The 15,776-nt window shown below is 36.7% G+C and overlaps 2 protein-coding genes across 2 annotated transcripts; one reads left to right on the forward strand and one right to left on the reverse strand.

Annotated features, from left to right (window-relative positions):
- Nucleotides 1-2,945: 2,945 nt before the first annotated feature.
- Nucleotides 2,946-10,187, reverse strand: LOC149289080 (cell cycle checkpoint control protein RAD9B-like). The gene is made up of 10 exons (XM_089491004.1): nucleotides 10,154-10,187; nucleotides 8,798-8,868; nucleotides 7,717-7,866; nucleotides 7,007-7,121; nucleotides 6,257-6,356; nucleotides 5,615-5,828; nucleotides 5,288-5,352; nucleotides 4,788-4,901; nucleotides 4,202-4,379; nucleotides 2,946-3,077 (listed from the first exon to the last, which is right to left on the reverse strand). Exons 1-10 carry the CDS (start codon nucleotides 10,185-10,187, stop codon nucleotides 2,946-2,948), a joined length of 1,173 nt encoding a protein of 390 aa, XP_089347130.1.
- A 1,381-nt stretch (nucleotides 10,188-11,568) lies between these two features.
- LOC149289081 (vacuolar protein sorting-associated protein 29-like) lies at nucleotides 11,569-14,412 on the forward strand. Its single transcript, XM_089491005.1, is given in 5 exon segments — nucleotides 11,569-11,609; nucleotides 11,611-11,629; nucleotides 12,725-12,916; nucleotides 13,715-13,950; nucleotides 14,295-14,412. Coding segments are annotated over 5 exon segments (606 nt in total).
- Nucleotides 14,413-15,776: the final 1,364 nt, after the last annotated feature.

Raw genomic sequence — 15,776 nt, forward strand, 5'->3', positions numbered from 1 at the left:
TGCTTGTAACAGGCATTTCATTCTAAATGGTATCGAGCTATTCATTTGGAAGAAGTTATCATAGGTGTAATTCCAAAACTGGTATCGTACGTACCTGAGGTCTCTTTGAATGACTTCTTCAATTGCCTTAACTGCCCATAACTTGGCAGAGCAGCTCTACCGGATTGTGAGTTTATAAAGATCGCTGTGTATTTAAATAAGTACAGCAAGTGGGAATTTTTCTACAATCTTTGATTATTTTCTCAACTGACATTGTAAAATAGGGATTTGCTTTATTTTCAAGGAGCCAACCAGGCCAGCATCACCTTAATTAATGCCGTGGTTTTGGTTTTCCTCACACAAAGCTCCATGTTCAATACTTGGTTTAATCAAATCAACCTCTTCCTACCCAATTGATTTCTGATGGCATTTAGTGTTCAGAGGAATAAATCGATTATTTTTAACAAATTGATGTTAGAACCGTATGAGTTTTCAACAGATAAAAAGATAAAGTGAATGTGAACCTGCAACATTAAATTATCTTTATAGAAATGAGAGGGGAGACTAAATGAACAGCAGAGGACCATCTTTGTAGCACCCAACAAGGTGAGAGTGGAATGGACCATGTTGGGTAGTGACAGTGTAACATACAGCATGGAAATATCCAAGTGGCTAGGATCCATTGTGCTTTTTGTGCCCATTCAACATAGTTTTGATATATATTTCTCCCTTTCACCTCACTGCCTATTGGGTTAATATCAACCTTCTTGTTGGTGCCTTGCTTACAGGTTACTTAAGACACTTTGAACATGTCGGCCTCTTTCCAATGCTTGATTTAAAGCTTATTTGATTTTCTGGAGCTATGTTAATATCTATATTTTCCCGCTCCTTGGTTCAGTGCAGCTGTCTTACGTTTGAATAAATGGCATTCTGTAATTATGGTATATGGTCTACATTGGTGCCCTGTTGTTCAATTAGCACTTTTTGAACCCTTCCTCATAATTATATCTCTAGTATAGCTTTTTTCAGTAGTGACTTATTTCCTTCACTAAAAATGCCAAAGCAAAGTCAAATGAATAGCTTTCCATCTCGGTTTATAAAGCAATAATGTAGTATAAATCATCTTTAATCTGGATTCTGGTGAAATGTAACTGGTTTGAAGTTCTCCACTCTTTTACATACCTACTTAATCTCTTCCTCTAAAGCTGTTTGCGCACAAAACATTTTATGTCAGAAGGAACTTTCTGAAAGTGTAAATGCTCACGTGATCAAATAAGTTACAAGTCAGTTGTGTTTTTTTGTCTCTGTGTTGGTTGATTTGACAAGGTGAATGGTGAATGACTGCTTGCTTTTTCCCGTCTTGTTTAATGTAATCTAAAAAGGGATCTAGCTGATAACAGTGCTGCATAATCCGTCTATAAAATACAGAAATAACCCGACTAATTGCACATTCTGGCTGTGTAAGCCTGCTGAATGATAAGTGTAATATAGAGTGAGAGATTTAGGAGTGTGTATGTCTTCTGTATAGTGTTCTGATAGATGTGTAGGTATGGCTGAATCCTGATTTATGTTTGATTAAGCCATGTGGTAATACGCTAGTGAAAATATGCGTGTATTTTTTGTGTCCAAAAATGAAAGTTCAGATCATGTGAGTGCGTGAGTTAGACTTTCAAACGATGAGGGTATACAATCCGAGTATTTATATACTTTAGATGGGGATAGATATGTGTATATATCATTTTCAGGAAAAAAAAAACATTTTGTGAATGAAATGTCTCCAAACACAAGCGTAGGTTTGTACATACAATTAAAACGACTGTATGAAATTATTTAATAAATAGAGTATTTATACTAAATACCGGTGTGTGTCTGCATTTATATTGTGCCAGTTCGGCGTGATACTCGGTATGGTAATTAGAATGCTGTATATTAGAGACTGTAAATGATCAAGCTTCTGCTTTTTTTGTTACTCAATTACCCCATTTTTGTTTTCTTTTTGAATTATTGATTCTGTGCATTTGTGTATTTTGTTTTTTGGTCCAGTGAAATAAATATGGATACTTCATTTGTGACAGGGCTTTAATAACAGCATGTTAATACAATATAGAATGTTAAATATCCAGATCAAATCTTAATGAAACAAAACCTGTGTAAATAAAAGAAGATAACTCAACTGTCAAACTGCACTAACTGGAATTTAGGAAATTCTCATGGCTGAGGAGCCGGGATGCTCATGGCTGAGGAGCCGGGATGCTCATGGCTGAGGAGCCGGGATGCTCATGGCTGAGGAGCCGGGATGCTCATGGCTGAGGAGCCGGGATCTATAACTACTGAAGGCCCGGGATAAGGTTTTTGCTACACTTTAGCTGTTCTATAGCTTTTCATGTTCAGGGGTTAACTGATCAAAGTATTCAGTAGTGAGAGGATTTGGTGAACTTAATTTAAACTAAAAACGTAAGCTTTCTGGTTTACACTGGGGATTAACAATACTCTAAAGAATCCGACTCGTTATGTTTGGCCTTTCACGCAGTAATGCCTATTTACGAAAGTAGATGTGGAATCTTGGAATGCCAGTGCGCGTCTCTCTGTTTTGGATTTTTTTTGTTCTTGGTTCCTGTGATCAGATAGCCAAGTTAATTTTAGAGTTCTATGATATAGCTCAAAAGGACTTGAGTTGAAGACGGTGTTATTATTGCAGGAGATTGTGAATTGAGTTCAGGGTGTGTGTTGTCTTGTTGCATCTTGAAATACAATAACTGAATCTGTGTTACAACTCTGTTTCTTCTCTTGTGTTGAGAATTTGTTTTGGAAATGTACATTGGCCAATTCTTAAAATGGTAAAATGAAATAATCTTTTAACTGAACATGTCAAACTTATTATAAATTCATAACCCGCTGATGTGTAAATTATCACTGACTATAACGGTAACAAGTGGCTAAACAACCCAACTAATACACTTGCAACATTAAAATGTCTGAGATTGCTTTCTCCCGCAGCCCCCCTCCTCTTCATCTTCGCTGGCTGTTGCCAAACTGTGGAAGACCTGATTAAAGTCATCTTGCTGAGATGTAATGGCGCCAAAAAACAGGGAACAGAACTGCGAGCAAAACAAATAACTTTTCCATCACGCAGCATTATACTTTATAAGACTACATTAATATCAGTAATGTTATTTACAAATCATAAAGTTTACTGTTTTGAGCTTTTTATACAAAAGAAACCACCTCTAAGCTGCAACCCTATGTGTATGTATATATCTAGCGCTGCGGAATATGATACCTAGTGGCTGCAACAGAATTTCCACTGTCATGCCATTGTATAGATACTTGGGGCGCAGATACATACAAGGGACAAAAATAATATAATAATGGTGCAATATTTGGTGCTGTGTGGTGTATTATGCACTCACAAACATTATAGATGCATCTGACCCATCCGCATATGGGTTCGGCTTCCTCAGGAGCGATGGAAATAATAAAAAATTAATATTTCCATCGCTCCTGAGGAAGCCGAACCGGTGAAATGCGTCAAAGGATTTAACTGGACTTTTTTAACAGGACTACGACAGACTTTGGGTGTAACCAGCGCTGAAGCACATCTTTTTATGTTGTGCCTACGCGATCTGTGAGTGCAATTTGACTTTCTTCCATCTGATACACCTAAAGATGCTGCACTATTGTAGTTTGCTTTTTCATAGATTTTAAAGCAGATCATTAAAAGGATTTTACACCATATGCTGATGGGTCTGATGCATCTATAATGTTTGAGTGCGTAATACACCACACACAGCACCAAATATTGTTCAGAAATATTGCACCATTATTATCCTATTGTTTTCCCTTGTATGTGTCTGCGCCCCGAGTATCTATGCATTGGTCTATCTACACTTTGAGGAAGAGTGTTTTTGGGCTGCGGCAGTCATCGGTGAAGTATTATTAATTTTTTTATTTTATTTTTACATTCACTTGGAAGCACGAGAAATTTGGTTGTCTAAGTATTTTCTAATTCCTAGTGAAGCCTTTGGCAATCTGTTTTAAGAGGCCCAGCGATCCCTTTAGAAACTGCCTGCACTAGGAAACCAGTGCCTTTACACCTTTTGTTTCTCTTAAATCAATGCATTCCTGTGCTGCTGAATAGGAAGGATATCGGGGTTTTCAAATATGCGATTAGTGTTAGAATTAGAATTGCACAAAAGTCTTTATTAAATGTAATGAATAATACCTTATAAGATGAATGACGAGCTGGCTCCCGTGGTGCTTGTTCTGGAGCATTCTGAAGGATATTTGACATTGCTGGACTAGCGCTGAACACAGGCTGCTGTTTGCTGGTCTGTTTCATTTTCATGCTTTTTTTAATATTTTCATTGCCTGACCCCAAAAATGGAGTGCCCTGTTTTGACCTTCATAAACATACATGACAAAAAAAATTATAGACAAAAAAAGTGGACATCTGGACAATCGTTCTCTTGTTCTCGATATACGCAACTCATTTTTAAATTTGAATGTAATTCTACTTGAAGATCATCAGGTGCAACCTTCAGGGTGTAAAGCAATTCAACAAAGCCGCATATTTGTAAATGCACTTCACGCTCCGTAAAATAACCCACTTCACATCTATGTTTAGTTAGATAATGCATCAATACATAAAATTACATTTTCATACTGACAGGCACTCTCTTTTGGTACAAATAACGCACATTAAAATCTTTTATGTGCGTGAATGTGGCACACCAGCCTTGAAGCTTAAAGTTGGGCAGCGGTTGTTCCCTCAGTACCACGTCATGTTAATTATAAATTATTAGACTTACTCAACAAGCATGCGTTGTGAGGTCTGAGTGGATGTCCCACTTTCTGATTGATCCAGCGTTGCCAAAATAAAGTGTGCTTCAAACATCATGTCATCTATGCTAAATGCAATAGGTCTGGAAGCAGAAGATGTGGTGAAAATTAATATTACACCAATTCAATATTACAGAAAAAATGAATGCCAACCAATGCATTTCATTTAACTTTGGATAAAAAGAGGAGTGGACAGGCCAATGGACTCTATAAGCAAGGTCTGCCACTATAACCATGACATAAAAGAACATCTCGGCTAATGTCAGCCGGCTTGATGAATTATCAATCATCCAAAGATATAATACGTATGCTAAATATGGACAATACTTTGAGTATTACTTATATCTACAGTTTATTAAAACATTAATAATTTTGTATCTAAAATGGTGAAAAGAAACATCTAGTAAAACATATGTGTAAATGTTTGATGGCCAAAATATAGAAAACAACCTTAACATCGAAAACATACTTTCCGGGCTGTCCAAAATGAACTGAAATGCAAGCGCTGATTGTCTCTGCAAATGCCAGACACCCCTTAAATAAAGAAAAAAAACTCAATTAATTACACTAATCCTAACAAATGTGTTTGTCACAAATAAACAAAGTTTGTCACAAATAAAATCATAGTAACAAAACATTTTAAGTAACCCCCGTTGATAGATTTATATATATATATATATATATATATATATATATATTGTCGGCAAGAACAAACATATTTATCAGATAGATGGTGAGATGAACTGGAATGTTTCATAAAGCAGCAACGAGCATCTTGTTTACCAAAGTGAATTACCCTAAGTTCTTTCAGACAAAATGTGACTTCAGAGTCTACGCCAGCTTTGAAGTAGAGGAACTCGTCTCTGCCCAGGTGTATTTCAGTGTGCATTCTCTTTGGGAAACCTTCTGCCTCCTCATTATAGCTCTTCAGTGTAACCTTAAGAGGCGTAATAGTCAAAGTGACTTCATCCTGGCATGTTGGAAAATGTATTATTGCATCAGAAAATATTCTGTAAAACACATGCACAAACGTGCTGTAAAATCTCATTTCTAATACATGAATCCATACGTTAGAGATTGGGTACATATTCCACATTCACTAAAAAGCATTCCGTGTACATACGGATCCCTGGCATTCTAATGTATTACACAAGATTTGTCATAAATAATAAAAGGATTTTTAACTCTAGGACAATAAACTAAAACCATAAACTAACAGCTTACAGATGTTTAAGGTAAATGACAACACTCCTCTCTTATATAATGTATTGTTTAAACATTACTTCATTTCATTAATTTTAATAAGAAATACTGAAAAATAAAACTGCGCTACTGCATTCCAAGTGCAATTTGTAAAACATGGGTTCTAATGGGCAAAATAAACGATAAATAAGCATGAATATAAGCATGCAATATATCGCTGGTGGGATACACCTACCTTGAGTGCATTTTTAAAACATTAGGGCATGCGTTTGTTGAAAAGGCTGCTTCTAACGGTTCGCAGTCTTCATAATACAGTTTATGAGTTTTTGTGATCCCTGTGGTGGATAGACCGGTAGATTAGAGGAATGATATGATCCCAGGAACCTATGAGCCAGAACATGGCTGAGCAGGCGCCGCCGTGTGCAATATGTTGCAAGTATAACTGTGTATCGCGATGTTATACGCAATTGAGCTCAGGCGATGCATTCATCAAATCACATATACTGTTAAATCGAATATACAAAGCAATATTTGATTAATATAGCTGGTCTCCCTCTCATTCATGGTGCATTGTAGAGGGGTGAGACGGTTGAGAGGGAGACCAGCTAAGACAGAGTTACAATCATCAAGACGGGAGATAATGAGTGCATGGACAAGAGCCTTAGTGGCATGCTGTGTAAGGAAGGGACGGATGCAGGCAATGTTTTTAAGATGGAGACAGTTTTTAGAGATGAATGTAGGGGGTGAACGAAAGGTCGGAATCAAGAGTGACACCAAGACAGCGTGCATGGTGGATTGCAGAGGGGAAAGATGAGTATGAGGGAGACTATGGATGACGTCATATTACTTTTTTGGAAAAACAGTCAATAATTCTCCCAAAAATTACAAATGATTAGAAAATATCAAGTAAATTAAATGCTTTGAAGTATAATCATTGTTTCACAGCTACCATCACATGCATCTGAATTTACTGTGTATTACTTACCATGTTTGCAGAACAACCTGAAAACCAGGCGACAATTGGTAAAGTTTGTGTATATGCTGCATTTTTCCACGTTCCTTTCTAGCATGATGAGAGATCTAAACACAGGAAGAACCGCCTGAAAAAAAATAGCATGTTAAAATTTGGATATCCAGACAGATTTCGGACTAGTCACTTTTTGGTGCTTGACTGGATTATTTACATGATTTGAAAACTGGCGTGTATGTTCATACATAACAGCAATCTCACTTATAACGTCAATCTTTATTACTGGGAAAAAACAGTATAGTAGCACGGCTCATGCCGGTACAACCACGTTAAAGTGTTTATTTAACATCTCTAGGAAATCACACCTACCTCAACAAAAAGCTTTAGCCTACTTTCTTAATTTTAGGACAGATTGCTTAATGTTTCTCAAATTCATTTGGTTATTCTGTTATTTAAGAGTTAAATGTGCTGTTTCTATAACTCTGATTAATATAACATGTTCTAATTAAATATATCTTACATTTGGTGCATTCTGTACATCTATACGATATGCATATCTAGAATTGTTATTCAGGAACAACTTTATGTTAATTTTCTTGATTTCCTGTAAGCATCTTCGAATCAGCGATTTTATTTTGTATGCATTTCAGAAATTGCACAAAAGGTTACTGGTGGGAATCAAAGAAGATATTAAATCCAAGAAGATACATTAAACATGGCATTACCTTTATTGATAATTTACATCTGAGCTGCAAAATCACATTGCCTTGACCTTGCTCCTGAATAGATGCAACGTGGTAGTCGTGGAAAAAGAAGGATGATAAAAGGACACAAGCATATGCTGATCTGGCGGCATTCACCACTCGTAGAGCAAGCTAAAGGAATAGAATGGACAAAAAGTGAACTTGCACAAGTGATGTGGAACAATCTTTGCATATTGTGTCTCTGTTAATACCTTTTAAAATTATACCCAGTAAAACCAACAAAGTCTGACGTCTGTACAACAATGCTGGTTCTGCTGGTTGAGACACCCAATAGCCAACCTAAAATTCTCTGGATTCAACTAAACATCCACCATGGACAAAATGCCAACATGTTACATTCATTCATGTTTTCCTATTTCACAGACACTTAGATATAATTTTGCATCCACTTAACTATGTTACCTCTAGATGAGATCTAAATGAGATCTTCATACACACACATACACTCACTGGCCACTTTATTAGGTACACCTTGCTATTACCGGGTTGGACCCCCTTTTGCCTTCAGAACTGCCTTCATTCTTCGTGACATACTTTCTACAAAGTGCTGGAAACATTCCTCAGAGATTTTGGTCCATATGGACATGATGGCATCACCCATTCGCTGCAGATTTGTCGTCAGCAGCAACACTCAGGTAGGCTGTCGCATTTAAACAATGAGATGGTTGTGCGAGAAAATCCCAGTAGATCAGCAGTTCCTGAAATACTCAGACCAGCCCGTCCGGCACCAACAACCATGCCATGTTCAAATTCACTTAAAACCCCTTTCTTCCCCATTCTGATGCTCGGTTTGAATGCATTGAGTTGCTGCGATGTGATTGTCTGATGAGCAATTTGTGTTAACAACCAATTAAACAGGTGTACCTAATAAAGTGGCCAGTAAGTGTGTGTATATATATATATATATATATATATATATATATATATATATGACAATTTTCGTTAGGAATGGAATCTACAACAATAAAAGAAAAGCTGGCGGATCATGAGGTTTGGGGCCATATGATTCAGGAGAAAAGTAGAAAAATGTAACCAAACTTACGCCTTTTTCCAAAGGGTCAAACCATAGCTCATCACCAATTCTTGAAAGAGAATGGATGGCTTTTCCAAAGACTACAGTCAACAGAAAAGGGAGAAACCTAAACATATTATCACAAAATAGAATTCAAACAGATGTGATCAATTTTAATGAAAAATGGCAACTCACGTGTTTGCTATTATATCCTTTAATGAGTGAATTTAAATAAAATAATTGGGAATTGGAACATGAAATGCAATGTATATAGCTTATTCGGTAAATAATAAACTAAATTTGCTTTTTAAAACTTTATTTTTTTTAAATAAGAACAAGTAAAAGTTTATTAAAAATGACAGATCTGAGAAGAAATACAATTAAAACTTTATTTTTTGTTGCAAATGGAACAACAAGGTATGTATATGTTAAGAACATTTCAATTATACATCAGAACGGGTAACTCCCATTTCTCTCAAATGCAACAAAATTAATGAAGTGACCATCAACACAAAAAACAAAAGATCTCCTCTAATCCTCTTCCTTGGATTGGACGGGGAGAGCAATCACAATCACCCAATCAGATTTGCACCTTACCACCAACTGCAAATGAAAAAGTCAGTGCCAGTCGGATGTGGACACATTGCATAAAGGTCTTCATGTAATATAGTTTGAATGCCATGTCATAAACATATTATTTATCATTGTAAAAGAAGATATTCCACGTGGCTTTGGAAAAAAAACAGTTTCCGGTTTCCAGTACAATCGGGGGTCTACATGGGGTGTATTGAAATGTGGTTTTTATCCTGAGTGTGTTGTGTAGCTTGTAAACCCTGCCCAAATCCAGAAAAACCCTTGGCTTCTGTGCCCTCTATCTAAACGAGCCTCCAACTAGTCCATCCTAAACTGTTCGTGACTTTAAACGGGTGTAGAAAGAGATCTATGATTGCAGCAGGGGCCCTGTGTGGCCCCTTCCGCAGACATCAACATCCGCCATATATTGTATGGCGGTGGACGCCTGGTTTAAAAGAGCTTAGGAGGCGATTAATAATCACCTCCTAAGCTTATGTGGTGCCGCTGAAATGCCTAAATAGGCAACCCCAAACGCTGGGACCTCTCCGGAGTGTGGTCACAAGCATCACTACCAGAGATTTTGCCTCTGTCAAGTTTCCAAGAAGATCTCTCCACCTGCATTGACTTGCATTTAACCATGCAAGTCAATGGAGTCCAGCTTTCTAATCACAATAAAATTAAAATAGATTGATAGTAAGAATAATTCCCCACAAAATGTAAAAAAAAAAGTTTCAATATGTTAAATTAATGTCATCTGATTATGTAATGTAACATAATCTACCTCAACATTTAAGATGCTCATTAATGTTATACCTTTGACATGCCCACCGGGAATAACACACTTCATGGTAAAAATCCCCTCCAAACAGCTACTATACTGGCACTTTATCAGGCTGAAAGAGAATGTAGTGGGCATTCACTAATATTACTTAGTCTCTGGAACAACTATGTGTGTTATATGGCTCACATATACAAAATAATAACCATACTGTAATTCCTCCACAAAGATTATCGCATAGAACCAGAAAGGCGGGAATGTTAGGCACGGCCAATCAGCAACAGTAGCCAGCACCGCACAAGTGGCTCAAAACAAAATGACTGACATCGCACTACTTCCCTTCGCAAAGCTGCAAAAAAAATCATAATATATGTTTGGCCTTTGTCGCGCTCCGTAGTCACATCCTCACAGCTTCTTCCGTCTATCCGTCATTGGCTTCAGACAATTGTCTGTAACTTCTTATTGGTCCTTGGCGCAATCTTGTGATTGGTTGCAAGTGGTGCATCCCTATTGGTTGTTGTAGTCTTTGACGGCTGTCTTCTTGTGTGAACGGCTCCGAGGTGCAGAATGGTAAGGCGTTCGAATAAACCTTCCAGTCGACGGACAGTTCGAGTGAATCTACCTCAGAGGCCTCCTTTGCCGTTCGCGGTTTTAGCCCGCTGCATGTAGACGTAGAGCGAGTAATAGGGATCCTCGCTTTGCGGCCAAGATGAGGCTCGGGGCCTGTAAATGGAAATGGGTGTTGGTGCAGCCTGTCATATGACCTCAGACTGAGCACATCCAGCTCGTTCACCGAGTGCCCCCGTCACCGCTGCATAGATTTACCCGAACATTAAACACCTTCCCTGTAACTTCCATCTAACTAGAACTTCTTGGAGAGCTGCTTATGGAACATGACAATTTCGTTTTGTTTTATACATTTCTGCTACTTCTTTCTATACACATACATTACCATAGAAGAAAAGCCACCAGGTCCAATAGATTGGTAGATGCTGCTTGTAAATTTGTATCTACGATTTTCTAAGGACCTTTTTTTTTTAAGTTTTGCCCATTTTTAACTTTTCTGTATTTTGCGATGCCAACAATAACCCCTTCCTGGCCAGACTACATAGCTGTATTAACGCCTTTGGGATTTTCCTGCATGCCCTTCAATGCAGACTAGATGAGCCGAACGGTTCTCATCTGCCATCGAATTCCGTGTTTCTTATCTCAGTATGAAAATGATTTTTTTGCGCTACTCGGCCCCGAAACCCGAACTACGTTTGTGTTGAAAAAATCTGTATCTGAATGTATAACAAAATTATTTGAAAGCACTTTTCTATCCCCATCCTCTATCATAGAAATCCAATTTAACATTTCCTATCACCTCAGATTGATAAATATTATTTATATGTTCATTTTCCTAATTTGTTACCCATTTTCTTTTGCTTTCTTTTATTTAACATCGCTCATGTTTCACCCTTTCACACTCCCTTGTCTGCAATCAACTCCTCCATAAGCCTGGGCACAGAGTAAGTTTTCTCTAATCGCGCACTAACCCCGGTGAGGGATCGGTGATTGAAATCTTCATGTATCTTTCCTTAAGCTGGAAATACCTTTTCTCTGCTCATTTACTTTTGACCACACCAAGCTTTAACAGTCTGTTTCTGCCAAACAATAAGAAGCACGCCATTTCTTTGTTTCCGTCTTCGCATGTTTTTAATTTGTATTTGATTCTTTGTGATATGAAGTAGGGGTCCAAATCATTTTGGATTTTATATAAAACCACAAAATTTTGTTGGGTCAGCACTGTCGCAAACTTCTTGATTGCCGTGTTTTGTAACTGATTGTTTTGGGGCTTTTTTCTTTTTTCTTTTTTTTTTTTTTTGCATCCAGATGCAGACAAATTATGATTCAGTGATTTCCCTGCATTTTGACTAATTATCGCTTGGTATTTATAAAGAATGGAGTACTGGTCGTTTTTAAAGTTGTTTGTGCTACCAGAACTTCTCTAAAATGTGTGTATTTTTACATGATACTTTCATCACAAATCCCCCTCCTTAGTGCAAACTTGAAACAGTATTAAATAGTAATATTATGTTTGAGTGATGACATCACTACAGTCTCATCTACAATAACTATATGTATGTATATATATGTATGTATATGTATGTATGTATGTATGTGTGTATGTATATATATGTATGTGTGTATGTATATATATGTATGTGTGTGTATATATATATATATATATATATATATATATATATATATATATATATATATATATATATATATATATTGGTGTGTGTAGCGCCAGCAGATTCTGTAGCGCTTTACCAGTAGTCAGTAGGATACATTTAAAATCACAAACTGATACAAAAGGATTACAATTATTAGATTATATTCCTGCTTTACAATAATGTTTTAAGATTAGTGTGTATTTGCAGTTAAATGTCTTGTAACTATTTAATAAGGCACTGAAGGCAGTAATCCATTACTAATAGGGTGTACTTTCATGCCTGCTAATGTGTGAAAGACTGCCTTAAGTAGTAGAAAGGTTTTCTTTTGCGATGCATGCGCACACAGATTTCTAACTTGCGTTTTGCTTCTTAAATCTCTTTAAGTTGGTCTTGGTGTTAGGAGATCTGCACATTCCACATCGCTGCAACAGCCTGCCAGCAAAATTCAAGAAGCTGCTGGTGCCTGGAAAGATCCAGCATATCCTGTGCACCGGGAACCTCTGCACCAAGGAGAGCTACGACTACCTCAAGACTCTGGCTGGGGATGTTCACATTGTCAGAGGAGACTTTGATGAGGTTTCCACGTTATCTTTTTTTTCTGTTGCTTAAGCTAAAGGCATTTTTAAAAAACTACTGAGTCACTTAAGAGTGCTAGAAAAAGCTCATTCATTCATCTGGATAGAAACATTGGTTTCTTAAAGACGATCTTGAAAATTAGCAAGTCTTGAGTCTTCTGGAAACATGGCCATTCCAGTAAGCTTAAAAAGAGAGAAACTAGCACTGCCATACCATGTTAACGCACCAACAATTTCTAGTAGTTCTGGAAACCCGAATCCACCACAGTGGACAAGAAAAGCTATTTTCACATTGATGTGGTGTCCCATATACTAAATGCATAGCTGATCTAGCTGGAGGTTAGTACTAATTTGCATAAAGAAGTAGTTCATGAGGAGAAAATTAGATAATGGCCAGTATTTCAATGATCATATTACATTACGAAAGGTTTAAAGTGTGCCCGTTGTGCAAAATCATTTGCTGTAGTGCAATTGTTAGCAAGTGCAAAGAACCAGTAGAACGCAAGAGGAACTGTAGTTTGTTTCATGCATTTATGTGCAGTTATCTATTTACTGCGGGTGTCTGGTTTCTTGTGCTTTTGTATATTGATGTAAAGTGAATAAACAATTAAAAACAATCCCTACTTCTTTTACTTGCCCTTTACTATTGTGTCATAGGATTAGGACCGGATGTCTGTGGGAAAACCAGACAACATTTTAGGGGCCATTTCTATCTGTACAAATGTATATTTTATGTGTGCATAGATGTGAAGCATTTAATTTATAACATTTTTATTTTGTTCTTTATTTTGTTTTTTAGAACTTGAATTATCCTGAACAGAAGGTTGTGACTGTCGGTCAGTTTAAGATTGGCTTGATCCATGGCCACCAAGTCATTCCATGGGGAGATATGGCTAGCCTGGCGCTATTACAGCGGCAGCTGGATGTAGATATTCTGATTTCAGGACATACACAAAAGTTTGAGGCATTCGAGCACGAAAACAAATTCTACATTAATCCTGGATCTGCCACAGGAGCCTACAACGCATTAGAAAAGTAAGTCCTTTTTTATGTGAGACTTTTATTCTGTAGATCACTTAGTGTGTTTGCAATCCACCTCTGTGTCATACAAAAGTTTTGTTTATTCCAGTATATTAGCCCCAATATAGGCAGAACATTTGGGGCACATTCCCTCCCAAAAACACCTACCTTTCTTGAAATGTGTTCATCCATTCTTGGTTATATATTTTATTTATATGATAGCTGAAAATTGTGTTACTGTGAATTTTCAGAATAACGTATGTCATACGTAGTCTGCTCTGCATGTAAGTATCTTATTTTAATTGCATTTTCCACTCAATTTCTATACCACTTTAAGGTGTTCCATTATTCTCTTGCAGTAACATCATTCCTTCTTTTGTACTGATGGACATACAAGCATCGACGGTCGTCACCTATGTATACCAATTAATTGGCGATGATGTCAAAGTAGAAAGAATTGAGTACAAGAAATCCTAAAACAAATCCTTTGAACTTGTCACGGCCTTTAACTTCCATTCCCACTCGGTCTTCAATCAAGTCATGTCTTGCAGCAGCTATAGGACGTTTGTTTGCATTGTAACATTTTTATTTCATGCAGCTGTAGGTTTGTTGTAAACTAAACTATATATATATATATTAATTTGTTCATTTACCTGTGTTCTGAAACTGTGCCACAATAATGTGTAAAATTATACACTTGTAAATATCTTAACGTTGTTAAGAAATGCTACCAAAATAACAATACAAATTGAAAAGTGTGGGTGTTGCCTTTTATTTCTTGTGTTCATTTATGAAATGTGACTCTGTCACCTTCACAAAATACAATTCCCTTCCTTATAGGCGGATCTATATGTTTGGTATAATTATTATTTCTGTTAAAATATCCACCTTCTACAACGCGAAGAATAGAGGCGAGGAAATTCATACAGCAGAATTATCTTATTCTGTTATAAATATGCCTCCTAGAATATTTCTAATGGGGAACCAAGTGGGTATCTGGCTACCTTGTTTGCATGTTAATTCAGAATTGAATGTCAATCGGTATGGTGCTAGTATTACTAGTATTTTACTCAACTGTGAATTGTAATATTTAGGAAAAGTGATATGCTCTAGGGAAAAAACCCTGAGATCTTAACAATTGTTTTGAACAAGTGAACACACAACCAATATTATTATGCTTCAACAAACTGTCTCTTGTAATGTTAACACAAGTCAACCTCCTCCCATTAGTAATGATTATTACACAATTGTAGCCATTAAGTGGCTCTAAAAAAATATATTTTCATAAAGGCCGTGGAGAACATTCTTCAAGGACACAAACTATTTTTCCATCTATTTTTTTTCCTGACTTGTCAGAATGCTAGGCATCTCATTTGTTTTCTTTTGAGTCGTATCTCCTAATGTTATTTGCAGAGCCTAAGAGAAAAAAATAAAAACAATATATGGAAACGGAGTAGAAAATTATTTTTTGTATAATTTTTATGATGTGCATTTTAAAAAGGGGGATGTTTCCGTTCCACTTAGACAAACCTTAACCCTTCTAGAATGTTAAACATTACTAAATATGTGAATTTTAATATATTTAGGTGAATTTTAATATATTTAAGAAGTTTTTTTTCAGTTTCTGAGTGCCAGGTTTTCCCAGTCAAAATTACGAATGAGACAAAACCTTACTAAATCATTTCTGGGCATTCAACAGTACTACAAATTATGTTTAAAATACTTTAGCTAGCTTAACTGTGCATATTTACGAATCCAATTCCATGTATTTGTTTCTGACGTGTCCAAAACGTCTCCTTACCACGCGCGGTCTTTGGATCCAGGTTTCGATGAATCAGTGT

The sequence above is a fragment of the Sceloporus occidentalis genome, unplaced genomic scaffold (assembly GCF_023333645.1).
Source record: "Sceloporus occidentalis isolate IW3139 unplaced genomic scaffold, rSceOcc1.0.p SCAF_48, whole genome shotgun sequence".
Classification (NCBI taxonomy): Eukaryota; Metazoa; Chordata; class Lepidosauria; order Squamata; family Phrynosomatidae; genus Sceloporus; species Sceloporus occidentalis.